This window comes from Etheostoma spectabile, chromosome 12, assembly GCF_008692095.1.
Source record: "Etheostoma spectabile isolate EspeVRDwgs_2016 chromosome 12, UIUC_Espe_1.0, whole genome shotgun sequence".
NCBI classification, from domain to species: domain Eukaryota; kingdom Metazoa; phylum Chordata; class Actinopteri; order Perciformes; family Percidae; genus Etheostoma; species Etheostoma spectabile.
The window spans coordinates 21,555,753-21,582,802 of record NC_045744.1 but is presented as its reverse complement, the minus strand read 5'-3'; the positions used below and the strand labels follow the sequence as shown (position 1 = coordinate 21,582,802).

General features: G+C 41.7%; 2 protein-coding genes across 4 annotated transcripts; both read left to right on the top strand.

The window, feature by feature from the left end:
• Window positions 1-199: 199 nt before the first annotated feature.
• LOC116699635 (verrucotoxin subunit beta) lies at window positions 200-26,726 on the top strand. 3 transcript variants are annotated; one of them, XM_032532317.1, is made up of 6 exons: window positions 200-336; window positions 984-1,081; window positions 6,003-6,115; window positions 6,226-8,618; window positions 10,766-10,770; window positions 26,714-26,726. In XM_032532317.1, the coding sequence occupies exons 3-4, from the start codon at window positions 6,016-6,018 to the stop codon at window positions 8,586-8,588; spliced, it is 2,463 nt and encodes an 820-aa protein (XP_032388208.1). In that variant the 5' UTR covers window positions 200-336; window positions 984-1,081; window positions 6,003-6,015; the 3' UTR covers window positions 8,589-8,618; window positions 10,766-10,770; window positions 26,714-26,726. The 3 variants fall into 3 exon arrangements, with proteins under 3 accessions (XP_032388208.1, XP_032388205.1, XP_032388207.1); XM_032532314.1 differs by lacking the exons at window positions 10,766-10,770; window positions 26,714-26,726 and having other exon boundaries at window positions 6,226-9,626; XM_032532316.1 differs by lacking the exons at window positions 10,766-10,770; window positions 26,714-26,726 and having other exon boundaries at window positions 203-336; window positions 6,008-6,115; window positions 6,226-9,626.
• ptf1a (pancreas associated transcription factor 1a) lies at window positions 19,670-20,957 on the top strand. The gene is made up of 2 exons (XM_032532365.1): window positions 19,670-20,439; window positions 20,604-20,957. The coding sequence occupies exons 1-2, from the start codon at window positions 19,842-19,844 to the stop codon at window positions 20,804-20,806; spliced, it is 801 nt and encodes a 266-aa protein (XP_032388256.1). The 5' UTR covers window positions 19,670-19,841; the 3' UTR covers window positions 20,807-20,957.
• Window positions 26,727-27,050: the final 324 nt, after the last annotated feature.

The following is a 27,050-nucleotide window of genomic DNA, read 5'->3' as shown; positions in this document are numbered from 1 at the left end:
GCTATATGTATTTCCAATGGCAATGCCATAAGCTTTAATGTTGTATTTGTGCTGATTTTGTTGTAATGTGTTGTAATTTGTTTTTTTTAAATAGCCCCTCTCTGTGAGGAAACGCCCTCTTTGCTTTGCTTTGTTTTCATGTCTGTTGTATTAAAAGTTGACTATCCTGTTGAGAGTAAAGCTCCAACGTCACATCCTCAGATGACTGAGAGTCAGTATCAGAGACAGCAGTGCTGCTGTCGAGACAAGTCCCCGTGTTTCTCTCTGAAGAAGACAAAATGAACAGAATCCATCAGGTTTTTGTCAACAAAACAGCAGATTCTCTGCCAACAGCTGGTGAGTACACTCATACAAAGCTAAAATACACTAACTAAACATCTGGTCAAATTAGGTTGAAACCAGAATCTGACTTTGGTACATGTGGAAATACCACGGCATAGAAATGTGTAATCTTTCATCAAAGAGTTAAACACTTGACCACAGTGACTGCAGTCCCAGTTTAAGTTATCCACTGACGTTTTCCAACCTGTTTCCTTGAATTGAAAAATGTATTTTGATTTAGTAAATAAGTTTGTTATGTAATACATTTGAATGCTCTTTCTTCAGGAGTTAAAGGTAATTGTTAAGATACAGCCATTTAAAATATTCATTGATAGACTGAAATCAAACAAAAAAGTCATACATTCAAAGATTTGAAAATAACAGCAGCATACTAAACAGCTGTGGACAAAAAGCCTTACACATCTGTACAAAGCGTGCTTACTTTTTTTGTCACTGGTTTAAAAAAAAAGTCTTTAAAATGATCAAAGATATGCAAAATGCCACTCCCTCCATCTTTCAGTTTAATTTATAAAGCTCAGCCTAACCAAAAGGCTTGGAACGTTGTTAGAAATGACTCACTGGGAGGAAACGCCCTCTGTGAGCGGGCAGGTGTCCTCATGTCTGTTGTGTTGAATGTTGTCTGTCCTGTCTGTCCTGTTCAGTTCACCAACGTGAGGTCCCAACGCCGTTTGTTGTGATGGCAAAAAAACGTCAACTCTACGGAAAGGAGAGGATTTCTTATATGACTGTCTCTTCTGAGGTGGGTTTAATTTGTATTTAAATGTTTAAAGGATAGAGTCATATTAGCAGACTGTCCTCATTCAGAAAACATACTATGGCTTTTTTTTCACTTCTTTCGACATACCGTAACATGAGTTTTTTTATTTTTTTACTTACTATACCATGACTTTTTTTTTAACCACATTTTTTAACATACTATGCTATGACGTTTTTCAACCTGAGTTATATGGGTGGGGTGGTGGCTAGCACCAGAAAGTAGGCACTGCAGACTATCACCTGGTTCGATCCCCGGTCTGGGTTTGGCTTTTACTTTGTAGAGTAAGCATGTTTTTCCCGGCTTTCCCAAGCACGCTATACTTTGAGTTTCTTATGACATTTTTCAATATACTGTACTATTACTTTTTTATTTCTTTTTTCGCACGTACTTTACCATTACCTTTTCATCATTTTTTTTTCTACTATTCTACAAATTTGACATCACTTCTTAAAACATACTGTACTATACATCACTTTTTTGACATACTATACTTTGACTTTTTCATGACTTTTTGTGACATACTACACTAGGACAAGAGACTGGCACAAAAATTTGGAGGGGCTATTGCTCATATCTGGAAAAAAGGCAACCCTTGGTACAGCTCAGAGCAGAAGCCTCTCTTTGTCCTCAATTCCTGATTATGTCTGTGTCCTGTCCTCGTACTCAGACTCTCCAATTAAGAGAATGTCTTAGAGCTCTTTTAAGGCATGGTCAAAGTGGTCAAAACACTGAAAGCATTGTTCATGTTATGATCAAAGCACGATCTGGATTTCTCTAATCACATTATAAAGGTTTAGACATTCTCAGCAGAGACTTAGGAAGATGCCGCTGTCTCCAAAAGAAACGTTATAATATAACTCTGAATAAGTTCCATAACCTTTAAATTAATAATACTAGTGTCCACAGCCTCTATCTCTTCCTTATCACACATGACCTTTTACAGTAACTCTATAACACTCACCACCCTCATTATGTACCTGTCTGATACGGTGTGTGATGCTCCACATGCTGTCCCTCTCTCTCTGGTCTAAATCATTGTTGTAGGGCCTCGCCTTAATAGAATTTTTAGAGTCAGAACTAAGTAAATTAAACGGTACACTGTATTTTTCACTGCTAAAAAACACAATAACACAAGTGAACACTCCAGTGAAGCCAGTTAATCACCTTACTTCCTGCTTCATCCTGTCATGACTTTTCTGCCACTAGAGGGCGCCACCACTATAAACGTTGATATAAGTTGTATTTTCTGCCTAAATGACCTCTGGGAGCACTTCTCGGAGAAGAAGAGTCTCTTTACTTATAATCATATCTCTTTCTGTGTTGAAGGTGTTCTGTATTTCTGTGATGTTCTTTTGTATATGTTAAGGGGTGTTACATTACAAATTTGTAAAATTCGTAAGTTGAAGTTGTTGAAAATTCGTAAGTTGAAATTGTTGCTGGAAATTCGTAGATTCGCAAGTTGAAGTTGTTGATGGAAGTTCGTAGATTCGCAAGTTGAAGTTGTTGATGGAAATTCGTAGATTCGCAAGTTGAAGTTGTTGATGGAAGTTTGTAGATTCGCAAGTTGAAGTTGTTGATGGAAATTTGTAGATTCGCAAGTTGAAGTTGTTGATGGAAATTCGTAGATTCGCAAGTTGAAGTTGTTGATAGAAATTTGTAGATTCGCAAGTTGATGATGTGGATGGAGATTCGTAAATTGAAATTGTTGCTGGAAATTTGTAGATGAATACAAAGTAAACCACATTCATTTCTCTCAAACACTCCTGTGTGGCATACCTCAAGCGGGGTTTGAACCCGTGACTGCTGGTTGCCGTCGGTGTACTTCCCCACTGGACCATCTCCGAGGCTGAGAAGGAGGTCTAAAGACAAAGAAGAAACTTCACCTTCCCCCTTCATCTTCACCTTGTCTTTTCTTTTTGTTGTCCCTTAAACACTTATACATGCAGATAATCCAGTTAAACATCTTAAATGTGCAGATAACCCTTTTAAAAACCTTAACACTTGCAAGACATAAATGATAATCTATCAAACCCTTTAATATCGTGGAATGCATTTATCTAGCCATGAAATAATCCAAAACCTGCTTCACGCTTCATGCGTGAAGCGACTTTGTGAAGTTATTTGAAATATTGAGATGATGTGTCAGAATGCTAAGAGCTGAACCGGTAGAGAAATGCTCACAATCTGAAGGTGGTGAGTTCAAATGCCAACTTTGCCATTTGTGGTTTTCTGTTTCATAAAGGAGTCCCTTATGCATGAAAGCCTGTGCCTGAACTCACTGAAACGCTTTATGTTGGGAAGAAGGCCCGATATGTCTTCTTTTAGTACAAAGAGTAAAAACATCTCTCCGACCAGTCACTCATGACTCAGCTGAAACATCTTAAAGGAGTTTGAGTCTGCTGACTGAGACCACGCTGGGGCTTTTAACCTGGTCTTAAGAGACATACAGTATGGACCTCTGGCTACTTTTTTGCAGCCTGAAATACTTTGTCATAACATACCATGCCTTTTGCTATTACTATTACTTTTGTCCACATCCTAAACTATGATTAGTCAATGTCTTTTTCGACATAGGATGCTTTAACTGGTTTCAACACAATGTCTTTAGTACCACCGTGGCTTGGAGGTTAAGCCTATGCAACCTTCAAACTGATGCTGCTGACTCTGACCCATGTTCGATTCCCAGTCCTCAACTTCAACTTTTTTTTTTTTTTTTTAACATACAATACTATTACTTTTAAATGGCTTTCTCGACATTCTGTACTTCGTCTTTTTTGGCATACCATACTACGACTTTTGAATGGCTTTTTTAAACGTATGATGCTATAACGGCTTTCGATGTTCTTTGAGGCCACAGTGGCTCAGGGGTTAAGCCTGTGTCAAAAGATAACTAACAAGTAGCTGTTGTACATTCAGAGCCAAGTTCAACTCCCAGACATGGCATTCTCTTTTTTTGACATACCATGACTTTAAAAAAATGCTTTTTTCAACATACAGTACATACTATGTCTTTTTACGATGCATTATATTTTATGTGGAGGCACAGTGTCTCAGTGGTAAGCACAGCTCCCACTAGCAGTTAGGCACTGGAGACTATGTCCCAGCTTTGAGTCCTAGTCCAAGCTTTTGGAGTTTGTATGTTCTTCCAGACTTTCTTTGACATACTATACTATCAATTTTCCAAAATACAATGGTTATTTTTGACAAACTATACTATTAATCCCTATGGATCAATTCCATTTATACTAATTAAAACCATTGCCACTTTTCCAACTATTCTTACAACTTCACCTTCTTTTTATGCAATTAAGTTTAGCTTTAGCAATTTAGCTTTTTAGCATTCACAATTTTTGCAGGAAATGCATTTTCCAGTTGGTGGTTTTTCCATACTCAGTGGTTTTGGCGTATTTTTATTGAAGTCTTGTTCTGTATTGTGGACCTATTATTATTGCTATTGTATTGTTTGTGATGTTAAGCCTGTTAGAATTGCAGTGTAGCGGTTGGATGTTTACAGCAGGAGACTAGAAGCAGAGGTGACCGAGGTTTCTGCCTAAAAGGAAGTTTTTCCTCGCCACTGTCGCACTGTTGCTTGCTCTGGAGGAAACTATTAGAACTGTTGGGTCCTTGTAAATTCTGGAGTGTGGTCTATCTGTAAAGTGTCTTGAGATAACTCTTGTTATGAATTGATACTATAAATAAAATTGAATTGAATTGAAATTGAATTGCGGTACGGTACAGACCAAACAGGTGTTTTCACCAACAATTATTTAACACAAAATGGAAGCCAAGATCTCAACATAAAAAAGCTGAGGGCAACAGGCAGCATGTGGTCCTGACAGCAGCAGCGCTAGAGGGAAACTGGCAGCCTTCTATTGCTTGCCACTGACAAACAATTATACAAAATTTACTTTACATTATGTTACCTAGTACAACCAAACATTGTTAGCCTGAACAACTAATCACAGTACTCAAACACCCCGTCACTAATTGAGAAATGGTATCTCCCTGAACCTTTAAAATGGGGTTTGATAACCCGGGGACTCTTTTAGACCAGACACAACACAGGTGAGAGACTTGAAGACAAATGTTTTACTATTGCACTGTCAGCAACAGAAAACCTGCATCCAATTAAGCTGGCGAAGATTAGGTATTCAAGCTAGTAAACTGAGTGCATGTGTTTCTCTTGACAGGGTTGGCCTCCAATCAAAACCAGCTGCAACGTCCACAAGACACATTGTTAATATAGTTCACGAAACATTCCAAATTTGGCTGGTCACATAATATGAGCTATTGGACACTTATACTGAAAAATGTACTGAAAAGGACCTTCATTAAAAAGCTGCACAGATAGAGTTGGTAGGACTTGACCTGAAGTAGCAGAAGCAGCAAAAGTTGAAGTAGATTTGTTTTCAGCAGTGTTGTATCCACCACCAGAGGGAAGCATTGCACAGGTTTTAATTGTGACAGCAGCAGCAGCACTGCAGCTGTCAAGATACTATGTGAACATAAAAAGAAGCAGAACAACATACAGCTATTTTGTGAAGTTTTATGATTAGATAAATAGACATATGTATATATAAGCAACTACACACCAACTAACAAACCTACAGTATCTAGACAGGTGGCCTTGTTGATGAAAATATAGACCGAAGTTGCAATCTAGTAAAGCTTTGTAAAGTGGAGCTGCAGATTCAGCTTTTTCCCTACCAAAGACACAAAAACATGTAATTTCATACAATATTGTTTACTTTTCCATTACAGCAGATTTAATGCAAAGTCAAACTGTGTTGCTCAGTTTATGACATTCTGTACATAAATATAAATCCAAATGAGGTCAAATTAAAGTGAAGATGCGGTTGAGCAGTCAGAACTGAACTAACAAGCTGTTGTCCCTTTTGTCCAGTTCAGACTGAGTTATGGACTCTGAAGCCAGCGGGACGATGGAGGTGGCGGCACTCGGCCGGCCTTTCGGCCTCGGGATGTTGTACGACTGCCGCAAAGACTCACTCGTCCCTGGTAAGGATTCAGATGTAAAGATACTTAATTAATGCATCCCAACCTCAAAACCTTCTCCCGTCTGACTGGTTCTGGAAGCCTAACTTGATTTATTTGTTCTTCTTTTGCAGGAATGACACTGTGGGACCACGATGACTTGAAAAGTAATATTGGAGAAAGACCTCAGAACTATAATGATTTTGAGATAGTTGCATCTGAATCAATTGAGGACAAATCGTTAGCACTTAATGTTGAAACATCGTTGAAGGCAAGTTTTTTAGGTGGACTGGTAGAGGTTGGAGGATCGGCCAAATACTTGAATGACAGTAAGACTTCCAAAAATCAGGCCAGAGTAACACTGAAGTACAAAGCTACCACAAAGGTCAAGGAACTGTCGATGGATCATCTTGGAAGAGGCAATGTGAAGCATCCATATGTCTTTGATCAAGGATTAGCAACACATGTAGTCACAGCTATTCTTTATGGGGCACAAGCCTTCTTTGTATTTGACCGTGAGGTGTCTGAAAAGGAAAGTCATCAAGACATTCAGGGCAAGTTGAAGATGATGATCAAAAAGATTCCCAGCGTTGACATAGGAGGGAAAGGTTCACTGACAATGGAAGACAAGGAAAAAGAAAATGCTGAGAAATTCTCCTGCAGATTCTTTGGAGACTTTTCTCTTGAAAAGAATCCTGTGTCCTTTCAGGATGCAGTAGAAGTCTACCAAAGCCTGCCAAAATTGTTGGGAGACAAAGGGGAAAACGCGGTGCCAATGAAAGTCTGGCTGTTGCCACTGACAAGTTTAGATTCTTCTGCTGCTAAACTTGTCCGTCAGATAAGTACAAGATTAGTTCAAGAATTACAGAGTGTCCTGGAGGATCTCAGTGAGCTAGAAATGAAGTACAGTGATGCATTGAGAACCACAGCTGCACAGCAGTTCCCACAGATTGGCAAAAAGCTTAAAACGTTCAAAGGAATGTGCTCCGAGTTCAAGCTGGAGTTCCAACGAACCTTGGCAAAGAAACTTCCGTCAATCCGAGGCGGAGGAGAAATGGAGAGTGTGCTTGCAGAGATACTGAAGAAGAGACATTCTTCGCCTTTCAACAGCAAAAACCTGAACGAGTGGATGGACTGTAAAGAAAGAGAAGTTGACACATTGATGTCTTTCACCAAAATGATGCCAAACGCCAAGATCCTCCCCTCTCAAAATCATCTGTACAAAGAAGTTCTCAGTGCAGAGCATGCTGTGTGTTTTGTTTTCACCTCACTAGGAAGTGCTGAACCGTACCTCTCCGCTTTATCAAACTACTTAAAACAAATACCAGAAGACCCTCAAGATGCACATACTCAAGATGTAGAAAAGGAACAATGGTACGCCTCAAAAGAAGTAGCAGAAAAAATGAGGCAAGAGGCAAAGCTTTTCAGTTACTTTGCAGAGGCCAACAAGGAGAACAGGAACATTAAGTTCCTGGCAGTGGGTTCAACAAATGAGACACAGAAAGGTTCAAGCATCTTGCTTTATAAAGACGGCTTTTCTGTAAATGAGAACTTTGAGCCTCCTTCAAAGCCTGAAACAGTGACAGTAAGTGAAATAAGCCACAACAGTGTGACACTGAAAATTTCTCCACCCAGATTTGGAGCACAGAACATCACGTCCTACTCTGTTGAGTACTGTGTGAGTGGAGAGGTTGGATGGAAACAGAAGACAGCATCAAAAGCCCAAAAAGAAGTCACAGTGAGCGATCTTAGTCCTCACACAGAGTATATGTACAGATGCAGAGCAGTGACCTCAGCAGGTGTTGGGCCAGCCAATGAAGTCAGTGTTCCCATTAAAACCTTACCTTGCTACCCTCCTGGAAAACCTCGAGTTGAACCAAACTCAAGAGAGATATCAGTTAGCTGGGAGAAACCTGCTGAGCTTGGAGAAGATGTCCAAATTTTGAGGTACATGGTGGAGCACGCCAAAACAAACAGCGGACTGAAAGAGGAAGATCTCCAATGGAACCAAACAATGGCAGTAGCTGAAAAGGCGATCATTTCAGAGCTTGAGTCAGAGACAGAATATGTTGTCAGGGTCAGATGTGATTGTGGTGAGGCTGGCAGAAGCAAAGAAAGCATCGCTGTTAATGTCTGCACAACAATGTTTACACTAGCAGAATTCCTCAAAAGTTCAAGCAAAAGGATAAATTCTGAATCCCCCTCAGTTTATAAACTGACTCTGACAAAAGAAGAAGATATGGACATCAAGGGATGCCAGAGATTCAGTTTTGGCAAAGAGAGCATGAGGCAAAATTGCACTGTAATGCTGTTCGGCATGACCGGATCAGGAATATCTACTCTAATCAATGCTATGATCAACTACATTGTTGGCGTAGAGTGGATGGACAATTTTAGATTCAAGTTAATTGATGATGATCAGCCAAGATCGCATGTGAAATTCAGACTTCCGAAGTCACTGTGTACAAAATCAACCACCAGGAGGGTTTTAAAATAAACTACTCGCTGACCATTGTTGACACTCCAGGTTTTGAAGACACAGGAGGCCGAGAAAGAAACGAGGAGATCATTGAGCATCTGTGTAATCTCTTCTCTGCTGAGTGTGGGCTCAGTGAAATTGACGCTGTGTGTTTTGTAGCTCAGGCTGCCATAGCACGACTCACCCCACCACAGAAGTCTGTGTTTGATTCCGTGCTCTCAGTCTTTGGCAGAGATGTGGCAGAAAACATCCAGGTGCTTGTGACATTTGCAGACAGACAGCAACCACCAGTTCTAGAGGCAATCAATGCTTCAGGTATCCAATGTCCTAAAACAAAAGACGGGCTGCCAGTTCACCTCACGTTCAACAATTCAGTGTTGTTTAGAGACAACAGATCATCTACAGCACATAGCATGAGTGGAGAAGATGAAGATAGAAGCTTTGATCAGATGTTTTGGAACATGTGGACAAAAAGCATGAAGAGGTTATTTGTTGGTTTGGATGCCGTAGACACCAAAAGCTTGACAATGACCAAAGAGGTCCTCAGAGAAAGAAAGCACCTCGAGAGTTCGTATGAAGATTTGCAGAAGCAGGTTAAAGTTGGGTTAGCCAAGCTCGTAGAGTTGAAAGAGACGTATGAAACCCTTGAAAAACACGAGGCAGAGATCAACAGAAAGGAGAACTTTGAGTTTGAAGTCACTGTCATGAAGCCTTTTAAAGTAGATATTTCTAGTACTGGATCTCACAAGTACAGGTGGGAGTATGAAGAGGTTAGAGAGAAAAAAACAGTGACAGAGCTGAAAAAGAAGTACCTAGAATCCACAGAGGCCAACACACCTGTTGAGGCATTGATTGATAAACTGAAGGCTGAATGCAATCGTGTGGAGGCGGAGGTGGTGAAACTGCTAGAGAGCTCTGCCGAGTGTTTGAACAGACTTAAAGAGAAAACGCTGAAGCCAGATCTGCTCTCCACTTCGGAGTACATTGACATGCTGATTGACGCAGAGACATCGGAGGCCAAGCCAGGCTGGAAGAAAAGAGTTAAGTCCCTGAGAGCCAAACAAAAAAAGAAGAAACACACAAGAAAGAAAATACGCAGTTTTTGGGTTTTAAAATCCAGAGCATACACGGCCTAAAGAGATGGAACCATGATGAACAGGAGATCCATTCAGACGCAGATAATAAAAAACAAACAAAACAAGGAGAGAGAGTCTCAATATGGCGACTTCCATGACTTTGAACGTAAATGTGAGATAAAGACTGAAGATTTCTATTGTACAAACATATTCCTGCAGGAGGTATTTACATGTGCTGTTTAACAAGAAGGAAACACAGATTAACTGTTGATGGTTGACCTAACCTTGTGCTGGAATTACATTGTCTGTAAGATAAATAAATAATTATGAATCCATAAATCAAGTTCCATATGCTCAATATTTCCACATTGATTTAAATGTAAATGTGCTGTATTTATATAGCGCTTTTCCAGTCTTAACTGCTCAAAGCGCTTTTTAATACAGGAAACATTCACCATTCACACACACTCATACACTGTGGCCGGGGCTGCCGTACAAGGCTGCCACCTGCTCATCAGATAAACATCCATACACATTCACACTCCGATGCGCAGCACCGGGGGCAACTTGGGGTTCAGTGTTTTGCCCAAGGACACTTCGACAATGACTGCAGGGGCGGGGATCGAACCACCAACCTTCCGATTGACAGATGACCGCTCTACCACTGATCCACAGCCGGCGTAAACTGGTGTAGTTCTGATTGTTTAACATGATTGCCTCAATCTGGGCCTTTCCAAACAGGTCTTCTGTGTGATCCTGGGGCCTTCCATAGGTTTAGTCATCCAATTTTTTTTTTTTTATAAGATTATTTTTTGGGACTTTTCCCTTTTATTATAGTGACAGTGGATACACATGAAAGGGGGAGAGAGATGGGGGGATGACGCAGCAAAGGGCTGCAGGTCAGATTCGAACCAGGGCCGCTGCTGGACTCAGCCACTACATGGAAGCCTTCAAGGACCCCAGATGCTCTTGGACTTGGATCGTTATACTTGGAGTCAATAATGTGGCCTAATTTGATCCTTCCTTTCTCTGTCTTGACTGTCTCATCTGGACTCGATCTTGACTTTGACTTAAACCTTTTTTTTTTTTAACTCTGTCTTGACTCGGTCTCTTGACTAGTCCTGGTCTTGGACTTGACAAAGGTGGATTTGACCACAGCCCCGGTAAACACTGTCAACAACTCTCTTTAATGTAACTGCATCCACATTTGCATGCAGGACTTTCCCCAGACCTTGACCCTCTGTCTTGTTGCGTCGACAGACAAACAGATCAACAGTTCAGCCGAGTTGTCCGTGCAGGACGCTCAGAAATCTCTCTTAATCTGCTCCAATCCTCCCTGCAGCCGTCAACAGCCCCGGGCAGAGCTGGACTCTCTCCAGTCCCCTCACATATTAGCCCAGCTCTTAGTCTGTAGACACCAGATTAACGCTCAAATCAATTAGACCCAGTAGCAGATGAGTCAATTACCTCCCACCCCCCACCCCTTCACACTTCAGTGGTGTTTATGCTTGACATCTTGTAGGGAAAGGATATGGGAGGGGAGTTTTGCTCTCTTCATTATGGTGGTGTTTGTTTAGAGGTTAAAGAGGCGGAATAGGAAGTCTGAATCACAAGGCTGCCTGGGACTGTCTGGGTGTGGAGGCCAGAAAACGTGTTCCCGTTTAGAATTAGGAAGTAAGCATTTTAGCAGAGCATTTCAAAGTTTGAGTGTAGTTTTGCGCAGTTTAGGTTAAATTATTTTTAATTAAATTGAGATTACATTATGAATGTATTACTGTGAAAGGTCTCATATTGACAAACATTGAATGATCAGAGCAGACTTGGCTTTTTCCGTTGGGGGGTGCTTTAAGAGACAGGTGCTAAAATGGGGTGTTTCAGATGTGGGGGGATAGAGGTATATTCAGACAGTATGAGAAAGATTTCTTTACATCAGAGCATTTAAATATGTTCTATTAGAAAACCAAAATACAAGTATGAACCTGGAAATGAGCATGTTATGAGACTTTTTCATATATATATGTGTGTATTTTCATACAGTGAGAAATAATTTAGCAAAAATCAATACGAAGTATCTGAGACGTGTGAAGCCGTCAGCCACAGATCTGCAAATGAGTCGGTACAATTTGATCAAAGGTGTAGGACAAACACAATTATAGTTGGTTTCATGGAATGAAAGACTGAAGACATCCACCTACAGTTTTTGGTCTTTCTCTCAGTTTAAGACAAGAGAAAAAACACTAAGGTGTCTGTTGTAGCCTCCTTGTCAACTCATCATCTGTAATCATTTAAACCAGAAAGTTAAGCACATGTGCACATGCTCGTTCTGCTCTAACTAAACAAGACAAATGCTCTTTTATCTATAATTATACACTTGGGCTTTTCTTAATTATGTTTTAGCAGTTTTGGCTAAAACATAATTAGCCCAAACTGCTAAAATTCACCTGTTACTTGTATTGTTAGTATTTTCTATCTATTTATTTGGTTCCAAGTGAGCATAAAGCTCTCTCTAAACAGTTTGAACCTAAAAAACCTCAGAACATTCATGGAGGGAGGATTTATTGCACAACCCGATGAAGTGGACACTTTGTTTGTGTGTGAAACTTGTGTTGAACCTGCTACTTTGATCTATACTACCTGTCTTTCTATCCCAGAAGGAGGATCAATCCTTGGTTGGTTCTTCATGCGTCTTTTTCCCCCTCCATACAGACTTTTTTGTGTATTTCTTCTATAACTCAGAGTCTAGGTGTGGTGTGCTGAACAGATATTCTCTGTTATTATGTTATGAGACTTGACTATTTACAGAGTCAGTAATGTGAGTTATGGAGGTCCACCTGAACTTGAACTGGAACTCTGTGATGCCGTGCTTGACTTAGACTTAGACTTCTCTTTATTAATCCTTTTGGGATGAGTCCCGCAAGGATATTGAAATTTCCAACATCTGTTTTTAGAAAGAAGAATACAGAATAGACTGAAAAAAAGAGGAATACAGTATAAATATAACACTAATAACGGTAATAATAATAACAATTAATAAAAACACTTTGAAGTGAACTAGCAGTGCCCACTCATTGTCCTCCACGGAGAGCTTTTTATTTGTCTGTCAGTCTGCAGAGCGAGCGCCCTCCTGACGTCTGTCCCCGCACTGTCCGCGTCCCGCCTGCATGTGGCGGGATTCCCAGGCCTCCCCGGTGCTTAGGCAGCAGCTCGTTCGCTGACCCTCTGTGACCTGCTTTCATCACTGTTTGGATGTATGTGTGTGTGTTTGAGTGTGTGGGGGAGAGAGAGAGTAGAGCTTCATGAGAGCGCATGTTCTGCTAACAGGTGTGTAAATGTGATGCTGGTGGCTGCCTCAGTGCAGAGTGCTGTCCAGTCAAAGTCCAGCAGTTATCAGTTCAGGAGTGATTATCTCTATCATTAGGCTGCAGAGGACACAGCAGCCGCAGGACAATGTCCTCTCTATAACCAAGATAGTCCTTTTGTCAAACAGCTTGAAAGCCCATGTGTTTAGGTTGAGTTTTAAAGCAGGAAGTAGTCTGACAAACATGATTATAGAGCAGAGAAAAGTAAAGAAGTGGCTCAACCTTTAAAAAAAAAAAATATATATATATACATATATATTTATATATATATATATATCACCAAAGAAGATTGTCAATACAGGATGTAAAACCCCGGATTATGTTTCATGATTCTGCCTTTTAAAAGATACTCCCTTCTACAATATCTGCTTTTTAACAGCTATGGTATGGTTACGCTCCGGGTTGTTGGCACACAATCGTCTTGCTCCCGACGCAGCGACGGTAGCTCTGCAAAGTAGTCTCGGGAAGGAACTTGTTTTGGGCCCTGATAAATCCCCAACCCTAACCCCGATCCCTAACCCACATGTAATATTTCATCAAGTTTACTGTTAACACAATACAGTGATGTTGAATTAGCACGATACGTGGTTAATTTGCTCTTACCAGTGTATCACCATATGTATCTTGTCCATAGCAAATCCCCGCCAATGGGTCCCAAAATATACCAGTTAGGTATTTAATGCAGTAACCATATTCCTTCTTGACAATCGTTCCCCAAAAGAACCACACAGACCTGCCTTGCTGCACGACCCAAGTTGTCTTCAAAACGTGCCATTTTATAGCGTGTAGCTTGCAGGCTCGAAGTTTGTTGTTGTTTCCCGAAGCCAAGAGATTTTCAGAAAGGAAACACACAGAAGGCGGAAGGTGAGGGACATCCGGAGCCTGAGCCAGACTGGGAAGTACATTTCCAGGATGTCAAGACTACCTTACTTCATGCTTTGCTGCTTCCATTATAATTACGGGAGGCCACTATTAATAAACATTAACACGAGTCTTAATTGCTGCTCGGACATGATACCTATGGGAGCGTTTTTCAGGGGAGGATTGGGTCGGTCTGGTAAAGGTTAGGGAAGAATTGTGGTAAAAGAACATACACACTTGGATGAGATTATGGTTATGGTTTTTTTTATAATTAGACCCCAAACTATTGGAGACACACACAATCTTCATGGGTGCAGCAGAGAACATGCTTAATGGGTTGTTTTGGAAGCTATGCTGACAGATGACTTGTCCTGTCTTTGAGGTATGAGGACTTCATTTATGTTGATTGATTTAGTCCGTATTGTCTGATCCAGATCCTTGCTGATTCTAATTGTATAAGGAGGCCCATTCAAAGACGGATGACTGCAGTCAACAAACTTTGAAAGCAAAGATTCTTACCAAGGAACCTAGATCCTCTGACAAGCCGGACCCACATTAAGATGTCAGGTCTGGGGACTCACCACAGGCGAGGGGCAGGATAAATGGCTGTTTTTCAAATTCCCCCGAATGCAATAGAATAGCTCTTCACTGACACCTGGAATCCAGTGATCGGTTCTCAAGAACCGACCTAAGGACTACAGAACCCGATTTACATTCCCGAGCTGTTGTCACAATTATAGAAATACTGAGGTTGTGAGTCTAAATTACTCCAGCACAACCCCAGCCATGTAGGGAACTTTCAACCAGACACACACCAAATGCTATAAACATTTGGGTATTTGTTGCATGATCACATTTACTGTCAATTCTACCTCCAAAGATTATGTTTTTAAATGTTAGAGCCTAAAGCACACTGCCAGGGATGCAAATCTGGTGGAGAATACTAGATTTTCATTGATTTAGTGTTTTGTCAAGAAGGAGTCAACGTCAGGACATTTGGTCTAAAAAAAAAAAGGTCACAACCAGCGCTAAGAAGCCTCCATGTGGAAGGTGTACTGACCGTGTGAATGCTCCTTTAATTTCCAAATCCTTAGAAACATTACAGAGGACATGATCAGATATTACCAAAGAGTGTCAACTATCAGAAACGTGATACAGTCACACGACAGGGTAGCAGAATGTTAAACATGTTAACCTCTGTTTACGAATTTAAAAAAAAGTCTCAGCCTAGAATCAGCTGACTGCAGGGGACTTCAAGTGGCCCGCATGCAAAGGGGACGGTGAGGGTTAAAAATACGTCGAATGAAGTTGTTAAATTACTGTTGAGTAAATCCCTTTAATTTGTTTTAGTCATCCAGATGGATAATCCCCTGGAGCCAGAGATTAGAGGGATTACCACTGAATCACTGTGTGGGAGGATTAGCCCCACATCTAATTCCACACACTGTACTTCACTTTCTGGATTTCCTTTTCCAGTTTTTGAATGGATATATCCATAGAGACTGCAACATTTATAGGTTAAGGTTAACCCAGCGGATCCTATTATTATTATTATTATTATTATTATGATCCTATTAGAAGTTTTTGGTTGCAGTTCAAAGCTACTTGGAGAACATGTGAGGAGAAACTATTCATGATGGAGATGTGGATCAGGAACAGCTTTATTGTATGGGATCATGTCATATTAATTTGCTGGCAGTTTACGTTTCATGAAAAGAAAGATGTAATTTAGTACTTATAGAAATATGTTCAAATGAAGTATTGTCCCACAGCTAAAACTAATTAACACAGGCTGTAGGCAAACAATTCAACAAGTGTGGTTCTTGTGCAGTTCCAAATAATAATTGAAAAACAAATTCTTTCTTCAAAGAACATTACTATTTACTATAATTGGTACCAAATGACGTACCTATTTATTGGACTCTAAAGGAAGTTTTTAGAAAATGATTTGGAAGTCACAGACATTTAAAAAAAGAAGAGAGAAGCAAAGCCCCTTTCCATCTGAAGTAAAGTAGGATCTTTTTCTCTTTTTTTCTCAGCATTTCTTTTACTTAAACTTACTTACTTACATACATATATGGTATATATATTCTCATACAAATACTTAAATGATATATATTAAGCAATATATACTGTTTAAGTATGTTTGTTCAAGTTCATATAAGTATATATGTATATATATACACATATATACTTATATATACATATACTCTATATATATATATATATATATATAATATATATATTTATATATGTACTTGAGCAAACAATACTTGAAACAATATATATATTACTGTATTATAAGTATTGCCTATTTATCCACTCATTTAGATATTTATATATTTAAATATATTTTATATATTTATAACACAATAATTGTTAGTATAGCAGATGGGATTTGGGATTTTTTTGAATGGGGGATTGATTTAAAACAGAGGAAGACGATAGGAATGATGAAAATAATCACTAGGTTATCTCACAATAAAGACGGTCCAGATGATACCTTTATGAGACTTTACACTATCGACATTATCTAATGATTATATATATATTCAATCAAATTTCACCAACTGTCATAATCATCTTTTTTATTATTCATGTTGGTGTTGTAGTGTAGGCCTGCTGCTATATGCAAGCCGCCTGATTCATTTCAATGTATTTATTTCTGATTCGCGTTTAATTCTGAGATGCAGGCGTTAATTTAACCCAACCAGCAGGAAACTCTGTGGTGTGTGTGTGTGTGTGTGTGTGTGTGTGTGTGTGTGTGGTGTGTGTGGTGTGTGTGTGGTGTGTGTTGTGTGTGTGTGTGTGTGTGTGTGTGCGTGCGTGTGTGCGCGCGCGGTTAGTGCGTCTACCCGTCACCACCACCCCTTGCGTGCACCGTGACCGGTGCGGCCGGTTTCAATGCCCCGTCCCGCCCGCTGCATGCTGCAGACCGAGGGACTGCCTGGGAACCCGAACACTTGCTCCGCTCGCGCAGGTCGGCCCGTTAAGAAAGACAGCACGTTCATCAATGAGACGGCGTGGAGCGCGCGGTCACGGCGCATTACAAACCTGCACGGTTCGAATTATCATCTGGTTTGGAGCAAAAGGGGGGTCACACACACACACGCACACACACACGCACGCACGCACGCACGCACACACACACACACACACACACACACACACACACACACACACTTTTCTAACATGTCAGGGAAACACGCACTGTTGCCTTAGTGAGAAGGTTTTAATAAAAGGACTCCCAATTTAGAGTCAAAAAGTCAGAGAGGATCTCAAAAACAAATGATTGCAAATGTTTCCCAGTGTGATTCTTTGTTTATTCGTCATCAGACAAATAGCGGAAAACCAACACAGAGACATTGGGTTTATTGAAATTACCGTACTTCTGCAGCACGGGTGCTTGAAATGAGAAGAGACCGTATTAAAGAAAGAAAATTACTGAAATTGAATGGAGCCTCAGATTCTGTCTGTGCGCAAAATAAGTTATTTTTTCGAAGTGTGGCGACACAAAGATGTCATCACATCGGCATTCTGAGACCTACATGTTAAAAATATAGATATTATTTCAAAGTTAAACCAGGACTTTCAGGCTTCTCAATGGGACCAATCTACACGGTTAACTGTGAGAGCCATGCATTAATGAAGGAGAGTAAACTCACCCTAAATATTTCTCAACTTTACATTTTCTGAAAGTAGAATAAAAGATATAATATCCGACCTAACACCATGACAGGTCTCATCTTTTTTTTGTTTACTTCTTTACCTTTATAATTTTTCCTTGTTGTGCAATTCTCACCAAAAGAAATCTTATATTTTTCCACACATGAGCTAACATTCAACTCTAATGAATGACTAATAAAACACATCCTGGACAATGGTCATCCTTTATTTGGATTACAGCTGAGGTTTTGGTCACCATTGTTGACTACTCTTACATTCATTAGTTAGAAAGTTAGTTGAAATTGTCAAAATGGCAACTGAATGTAATGCTCTATTCAGAGGACACTTTATTGGGATGGATGGCCCCATCAACACTATATTAACGATGATGAATCACTAAGAGAAAAAGAGGAATCCGCCGCATAATTCTCCTGATGGAAGCTGATTTTCTTTCTTCCGCACTGCGGCTGTAAAACGCCGTCCTGCGTGGTCCTGTTGTCCGTGTCTGGTGTTGTGTTCGGCACCTGGTTGGTACCGGGACGTGCGTGTAATGTGCGTCTTCTTCGAGGCATGTGGGCTCCCAGCTACAGCTTCATTATGTAGACAGCAACACAAGCCTCATTTATAACACGACATGTTGCATTGACTGGAGATGGGGACGCAAATGGCCTTCTTCCCACGGCCACGGCCCGTGTTGCAGCTTTTTCCATCGCACCACCAATGTCCACAGACGCGCGGTGCGCGCGCACCCGGCCTGGCGCTGCGAAAGGGCCATTTTCTCCGCAGAACAAAGTGAGTCCTCTCATTGAATGGGCTGAATAGATGTGTACTTATAGACCCCAGACCGGTGGGTAGTCTCCTTTCGGTATACCGAGGAGCGTTAACACGTCGCGTGAGGTGTCAGAGAGGCGCGCGCTCCAGGGCCCCACCACTGTGCTTTTATTTGTCAACCAGTTCTCCCACTCAAAACCACAGTGGCTGGCACAAGTGGCGCATCGACCACTCTGCTGGTGCATGTATTTATGGCAGCAGCGCTGCCCACTTACTGCTGAATGGATGACCGAGCCGAGGCTCTGCGACAAGTCCCCGGGCTTTTATCTTCTGTTTGTCCTTCAGAGCGACACGGTGACAGCTTTCCTCCGCATTCTGCACCCGGTCATGTGTCAGGGGTGTCAAAAAAAAAAACGGTTTCATTTTTCTAAATTGATAATTGATGGTCAAGAAACTGCCATTCCAACTTTGTAAAACGTAAGCAGCGTTGTCTTATGCCTTTACGAACACGAGCTTTCCGTTTTGTGTTGAAGTGATTCAGTTACATTTAAAATACATTTAACAATAATAATAATACAAAATTCAGTCTCTTTACGTCAGGGTTTTGAGCCACTTAAACCTCTATAACAATATTTACGGTAACATTAAGTCCGTTCAGTTATTGACACCTGTTGCTTTAATAATATAATAATAATAACCAGATGTATTCCCATAGACCGGCGTGGCCTTCTCCTTTCCACCTGAGGATTGCAGGTTAACATCAAAATAGCTTATGCTATTTAAAAAAATATATTAAGATTTGCAACAACAACAACAAAAAAGCTTTAACGGGTATTCAAAACTCAATTACTTGTGTTATTATTAAAAGAAACCTGTTGCTACATATGGACTGAGCATTTCAATGAACATGGCCTGCAACATTTGATCGAGCAAAAACCACCCGTGCAGAGAAACTGCACATTAATTCGGGTGTTTTCTGTCATCTAAAATATCATTATTGGCACAAGAACAATTTCTGTGTAAAACCGTTTTCTCAAAAAAGACCTATGTGTCACTATTCGGAATCTACATTTGATCAATCTGTTCCAATTCGGGGAAGAAATTCATTTAAACCTGTCAGACAAAACATGTAAGGCTATGTTAAAAATAAATAAATAAATAATAGCCTAATAAAATAAAAGGGAATCTAAATTGAGTGATTTGTAAACGGAGTCTGGCAGAGGAGAACAGCCGGTGGGAGTTGAGATGTTCTCTCAGAGCCGGACAGTGGAGGACAGACAGGAGGCGTGGCTTTCTGGGGGGGGGGGGGGGGGGATTATCTCGAGGTGCGCCTCGCGGACAGAGCTGTGATTGGTTGGCACTCCTGGCAAGCGGCACGCGACTATGGATGTCGCTATAAAGAATCCTCGCGTGCCGGTTCTTCAACTAAACACTGAGTGTTGACCGCGAGCGCAGCGCAGCGCGTTGATACAGAAGAAAGAAGCAGTGCGTCACATTGTTAGCGCGACAACAGGACAGAGAAGCAGCAGCAGGCAAACATGGACAGTGTGCTGGACCCTTTCTCTGGACTCGACTCTTTCTCCTCCCCTCCTTATTTCGACGATGACGAGTTTTTCACCGACCAGTCCTCGAGAGACGGACACTTGGACACGGATGACTTTTTGGATGACGACGTCGACTTCCTCGCCAGTCATTTCCAAGACTACTACAGCAAAGACGGAGGCGACAGAGCAGCGCCCCACGATGGAGACTACGACACCGGCAACATGTCCTTCTCCTCATCGTCCTCCACTTTCTCCTACGGCACCCCGGACCTGTCCCCCCGTCACGGCGGGCCGTTGCTGAAGCGGAGGCGGCGGATGCGGTCCGACATGGAGATGCAGCACCTGAGACAGGCGGCCAACGTCCGGGAGCGGCGCAGGATGCAGTCCATCAATGACGCGTTCGAGGGTCTCCGCTCGCACATCCCGACCCTGCCCTACGAGAAGAGACTGTCCAAAGTGGACACGCTGCGGCTCGCCATCGGCTACATCAACTTCCTCGCCGAGCTCGTGCAGTCCGATCTGCCCATCCGAAACTCCAGCAGCGAGACGCACGCGCAACCCAAGAAGGTCATCATCTGTCACAGAGGAACAAGTAGGTCCAATTTAAGACCATATATAGCCTACCTCTTCTCCCCGAGAAGTACACATAACTGGTGATGGGGCTTGATAGTAACAGATCAACAACCGTAATTTAATAGTTTGGATTTATGCAAAATGAAGCAATTTTAACGCGCTTCTTCCTTTTTCTCTTCCCAGGGTCTCCGTCCCCCAGCGACCCGGACTACGGCCTGCCCCCCCTGGCCGGGCACTCTCTGTCCTGGTCGGATGAAAAGCAACTCCGGGAGCAGAACATCATCCGCACCGCCAAGGTGTGGACACCGGAAGACCCCCGAAAACTGCACAGCAAATCGGGCCTCACAGACATTGAAAACGAGCCTCCTTTCGGCCTGGTGGCCTGAACAAAAAACAAACACCCGAGTCCTTGCGACTTGTCCTGTAAAACGCACACAAATGCACGTTTACGCACATTTACGCACGTGAATGTGAAGACTATAACGTTGACTATGTTTATGTTAACGTGCGCTCGAAAGGCGCATTGCAAAAGAAAAATGTGAACACCATGTGAGCTTACTGTACGCCTTTTTTCCCCGATATTGTATTCAATGTTGTAAATAGTTTTATCATGTTGATAATTTTATTTTTGTAATTCAGGCAACTGGCAATCAGGTATTTATTTTTCTCCCACAAGTGGTAATATATGTTTTAATTTAAGCCAATGAATAAGAGAACATATTTTTTATATTGTTGTACAATGATTTATATTTATATTCAATCTGCAAATAAAAGCACTTACTAATGAGAAAAAAACGTTCTTTCTTTTTTTTTCTCATGCTATATTTTGTTATTTTTTTATCTGGTCAAATGTGAAATAAGATGTAAAGCATCAGCATGTTAAGCCTGGCAGCAAATGGTTTTAATGGAGACACACATATGAAGACAACAGAAAAGAATACAGGAAAAGGTATTTTGCCACGTAACACTAAAGGAGTTTGCCTTGATGGTGGTTGTTGATTAACAAACAAACATATTGGACATTGATATGAAATAAACAATAAATGCAGAAACAAATACAGCTTATACATAATAGATGTTTAACATGAGGAAAAAGAGGCTGAACGGATTGAGTGCACTTACTCAGTCCATACTGACACAAGCAGAAAGGGCATTTATATTTCGTGTTTGTGACAAACTACATGCTTATCATATTGAATCATAAGCCTGTGTTGTCACCCGCTCTTCAGTATTATGACGAGGAGACCTGAACACAACAGCGTGAAAAATAAAGATGTAGATTTCAATTTTGGAGATTTTCATTTTCTAATAGATTTGTTGTTAAGATGTGCTTTAAAACTATCCAGAAAAAGTGTGATGTTTGGAGAACGTTTTGAACAATACAAGAGAATCATGCTTTCTTTTTACATAAATACTGACATCTGCAACATAATGGGATCCAGAAAAGGCACAAATTGTTGCACAAAAATTCACCAGAATGCTGGAAATGTTAAAAGGGACGACCCCAGAGGGGCCCCCAGTTCTAATGTGTGTCCGCCCCCCCCCCCACCACCACCACCACCAATGTTACATCAAAACCTACACCCTTGGTTTTATGACAGTGTAAATGTTGGTCCTTCAAATAATGAATGTCCATAAAATACACATGTGATGGCTTTTTTATTCAGAAATTATCAACAAACAATTCACTGATACACTACAACGAGTCCCAAAATCCCAAAAAACACGGAGAGGAAAGCTGGGAGGGAGGAAGACCAAACAACACAGAAACAGACACACACAAACACATACATAAACAGACACACACACACACAGTGACAGACACAAGACTGGGGTCTTGCTGTAGCCTTAGAGTCCGCTATGTTTCGCCAGGGTCCAGGGTCTTACTTACGATCATTTACATTACATCCAAAAAGGAAAGGGTTCATGTACGGACAGACAAGTCATGAGGTGGTTTCCAGCGGGTTGCAATCATTTTCTTCGCAGCTGTAAATCCAGCAAATAGCCTAGTGCACCGAAAGGCTGACAGATCATCAGAATCAAAACCTTGACAGTAACAGGCACAGTAACATTAATCAAGGCGGACATTTTGGATGCAATATTGTTCCAGAACTGACCAACAGGAGAAAACTCCCAGAACATGTGAAGATATGTGCCTTGTGCTTTTATTGGGCAAAAAGTGTATGAAGGACTGTTAATTATTTTCATGTGGTGTATCTTCACGGGGGTGAGATATGGCCTATATATGAAAGTGAAGTGATTCTGCTGGAATCTTTGACCAACGTGTCCAGATCCTCTCAATAGGAAGGGCAGAGCGGCCAGATATCACCGAGAACCGATAAAGCCTCGATACCGTCCCACAGTCTTTAGTCTGCACAGTAAATAAGGATGGCTGGACAAAGGCCTTAGCCAGGGAACACCGTACGCCTTGAGTTCTGATCTTAATTAAAGGTAAAAGAAAAAAGAGGAACGTGGTTGAATGCGTTCTGCAAGCCACCCTCTCTAAGAAAAAGACACTGAAGCCCCCACCCACCAATGGCGTAACTTTGCGTTCAACATGGGTGGGGGGGGGGGGGTGAGTTTGTGTATTTAAAAACAGGGTTAGGGTTAGTTAAAACATCTAAAGAAATATTTTGAAGAAAAACGGAATCTTTTGGAAAAAGGGGCTGAAGCTTTGGAAAGACAACTCAAAAAAGGTGACAAAAAAATGTAAAAAAACAACAATAATGTTGAAAAAAGCACCAAAAATGTGTGCAATTGTCATAACTTAGGAATCATAAAGACCAGTTTTGACGGGGGGGGGGGGGGGGGGGGGGGGGGGGTAATCACACCTATGGGTGAGTGTGTACCTACTGTGTAAGGTGAAACCTTTCAGCATGTGTAGTTACTTTTCACTGTAACAGTCTAAAGGAGTAACAATTAGAAAGGGAAGCCCACAGTTAACCCAAACTAATACAGGCCCCGATGTTGTGTGACATAAATATGCAAATGAGATGCTAATGAGGAGACAGCGTTCACTCACAACAGCTGAAGGTGTTTAAAGCGCACGCTGGCGTGCAGCAGTGTGGTGGGAAGCTGTTGAATGCTCCTCTGTGCTGCCAGGTGCTGCCGGGACAGATTTTCCCGTGGTACAGCGGCATCCCTCCAACATGTGTCCCCACGCCCCGCACCGCCAACACACTGCAGCATGCATATATGAACCACGAGGCCCCCCAAAGAAGCTGCAAACAAGGCTGAGGCGACATGCTTAGCACTGCTGCAAGTAGCCTATTCGCTGTTAGGATTGGGAAAGTTTGGATTTTTAAAAACCTTCAGCACAACAGGTGGGCTAGCTCATATTTCTTTATTACTAACTATTGGCCTGTCAGAGGATTTCCTATGCCTGTGTGTTTTACAGCCAACATTCGGGTACATCTGTTTTGCATGTATTTATGTATTTTGTTAGGATGCCACATTATTCAGGTTTTTAACTTTAAGGTTCCAAGAGTTCCCCTTTCTCTCTCTCTCTCTCTCTCTCTCTCTCTCTCTCTCTCTCTCTCTCTCTCCTCCTCTCTCTTTCTCTCTCTCTCTGTAGCGCGACAGGAGCATGTAATCCTATTACAGCCATTGGAAAGTCAAACGTTAGGGAGTCAATGCTGGGCAACTTCATCTTTTTGGCAGGAGGGCCGGTTCCACTTTGATTGTGCGGCGGCAGAGCCGGGGGGGGGGGGGGGGGGTTAAAACAGTGGTAGCATTGTAGTTTCCTCGCACCTTAACGCTTTTGTGCCGTTGATGGTGTTTTAGTGCGCGGAGCGCGGAGCGCCCCTCTACATCCTTTGGTGCGCTCGCAGCCAAGCGGAAGGGACAGGCTGAAATACTCCCGGCTATCTTGTCACTCCGGCTATGGGCTTTTGGCAAGGCTTTAAAGGACACGACCATTTTGCTGTCTGACAGGTTTTATTTTCCTTTAGTTCTCTGCAGGCCTGGACATTAGAGGGCCACGCCAAGAGCCGTGATTTGGTTGAGAAAGGGCTCGGCGCTGAGCTAAAAAGGCCGCTGATTCACAGCATAGACAGGCAGCGCGCCTTCATACCTACAGCCTACAGTAGGCTCTCCGGGGCCGACGGCACACAGGGCGACCACGCTGCTGGGACAGGGCCGCGGACCGATGGGACATGTTATACATTTGGCTCTCTTCTCTTCTCTTCTCTTCTCTTCTCTTCTCTTCTCTCTCTTCTCTTCTCTTCTCTTCTCTTCTACTAGCCTATTATTTTTGTGATTAATGTATTTCTGAGTTCTGAAAGTAACAATAGGCCTGCCGTTGGAGAAAGAAAATCATATTGGTCTGATTTTTTAAAATTAAAATCTGAAATTACGTCCAGACAGAAAAAAAATCAGAGTAGGCCTACGTTTAAAATTCGGACAATCAAAGTCCATTCTGAAAAAAAACAACATAACAATAATGACATATTCCACAGGATTTACGTTAAATAAAAGAAATGTAATTTGAGTTTTTTGTTAACAGTTTACAGAAGATTTGAGTGACTCATGCTCTTTACTTACTGTAAGAACTCCCGGATGTTCATTCTATATCACCTTATAATGTGCTTTATTATATATTTTGGATCCACTATGTATCTGATGATGGCTGTTAGTCTGTCATTAAGATCCCGATGCATTCCTATACACTGAAGACCCACTTTGGATACAAAAACAAAACAAGGAACATTGCTATAACTATTCATACGCAAACTGTTTTTTTTTAATGGCTTCTTTATTTTTTAATAATTGAGTAGCCTATATGTTATAGTATTTCCATGGAAACAATGTTCCAGCATATAAATGATATGACAGTAAATACATTGCATTCTATAGAAACATGCAGTAACTCGGTTATTCTACTGCATCTGGTGTTAATACTCACTATTCAAATAACTCAAAGGCTTCTTGAATACCTAATAATCTGACTCGGTTGCTCCAACCCTTAAAATAAATGTCAGCTGAGTTGTAATATGAACGTTTTAAAAAAGGTACACAGTTCCCCTGGATTTTCTATAATAAATTACATTAATGATCAAAGCACTTTTAAATGAGCCAAGTCCCATAATTTCCTCCCATTTTATTCGGGAAATGTGTGGCTGTTAATGAGTCATTTTCCTTCTCTCATGCAGAGACATGTCTTGCTTATTTGGATCTCCATTGCATAGCTTTACAGACGTTTCAGTCATACTGTTGAAAGTCATGCGATGTCAGGTACAATATGCAGAAAATGGCGTTTTTACGCATCAGTGGCTTTGAATTTGTGTATTGCACCCACGGCTGAAAACTGAATTAACAGGCAATAAAGGACAAATAAAAAACAGGCCATCGGGTCTAAAACTTCTGCGATCAAATAAAAAAAGGCACCAGAGAAGGTGTGAAGCTTTACTTAAACGGCTTTGACTTATAACGAGAAGAAAGTATCGCCTCTAATGCTGTCAAATCCGCTTTAAGCCCGTATGTTAGGGCGCTGGGAGAGACGCCTAACAACACCCTCAAATCGGCTTGACTTTCAGATTATCTCTCTTCGGAAATACAGCCCGTGGAGTCATTATTAATACCTCGGACTCTCTGGGTGTTCTCCTGCCCAACATGGCATCAGTGTGCCAGCTGTGAGGCTGCCCTGCCCAGGCTCTCAGACCCATGCCGTGCGGGCGCTCGGACGCTCAGACTTGCGTAGCAGAGAGTCTGGTCTGTGGTGACCAACATGGGTCTGCTGTAGTCGCATTGACAGAGCCCGAAGCATAGGGAGATGTGTGGAAGGGATTGGAGGTGGCTGGGATCATTCTTCCTTCTCGTGCGCCTTTTTCTTTTAGACGTGACCTTCCAATCTAAATTGCATCTTTACGAGCACTTCCTTGTCCAGCTGCAACAGATCGGTCTCCTTCGTGTGCCCCGATGGTGCACCTGGTAGTTCAAACTTGGTCTCTTTTCATGTCCTGACGCCTGAGTCCCCTGCCCAACAGCTGCCTAAAAGCAAGCAAAGAGAGAGGCCCTCGCAGTGTCTTCGAGACGGGTTGGCACTGTTTCCACGTATTTAATGTTCCATCAGCCTTTGTCCGGGACACAATATGGCAACTGTAAAGCATGTGACGTTTTTGCAATAATAAAACACATTTTCAATGATGTGACACCGGGCTGAAAGCGCATGGTAGGCCAGCCAGGCTAAACATGTCCCTGCGTTTGTTTTGTGCGCCCCGAGCCAATTAACAGCCACTTCTTTTCGCCGCGCCTTGATAAGGCAATTAAATTTATGTCTTCTATTTTTTTTCAAGGAGAGAAAGGAGGTGGATTTGGTGTGTTCTCATCCTCGGAAGGCGACTTTCTTGCCATCACCTGGCGCTTTTCTCCACAAGAGAGGAAACTGTGCCGGGTGCCCTTGGAACCATACGGCCCTCACCATCCTCCCCCATTGTTTCCAGCGTTGATCACTCATTACCGGGATTTAACACATCCTTTATTAGCAATGTTTTGTGTCATATTTTTATCCGCAAGATTAAGCAGATGCTGCGATTGTAAAATCCAAACTGTAGGGCTACTTAAGGCTGAAAGAGAGACAGGCACTCGGTTGCAAACGAGGGAAAGAAAAAAAAAGAAGCTTTGGGCACATCT

What these genes read in the sequence shown, in the direction of transcription:
- LOC116699635 (XM_032532317.1), top strand. Translation starts at nt 6,016, where the DNA reads ATGGACTCTGAAGCCAGCGGGACGATGGAGGTGGCGGCACTCGGCCGG. An exon ending in CAAAGACTCACTCGTCCCTG is followed by an intron (nt 6,116 to 6,225) that starts GTAAGGATTCAG and finishes CTTCTTTTGCAG; the next exon opens with GAATGACACTGTGGGACCAC.
- ptf1a (XM_032532365.1), top strand. Translation starts at nt 19,842, where the DNA reads ATGGACAGTGTGCTGGACCCTTTCTCTGGACTCGACTCTTTCTCCTCC. An exon ending in CATCTGTCACAGAGGAACAA is followed by an intron (nt 20,440 to 20,603) that starts GTAGGTCCAATT and finishes TTCTCTTCCCAG; the next exon opens with GGTCTCCGTCCCCCAGCGAC.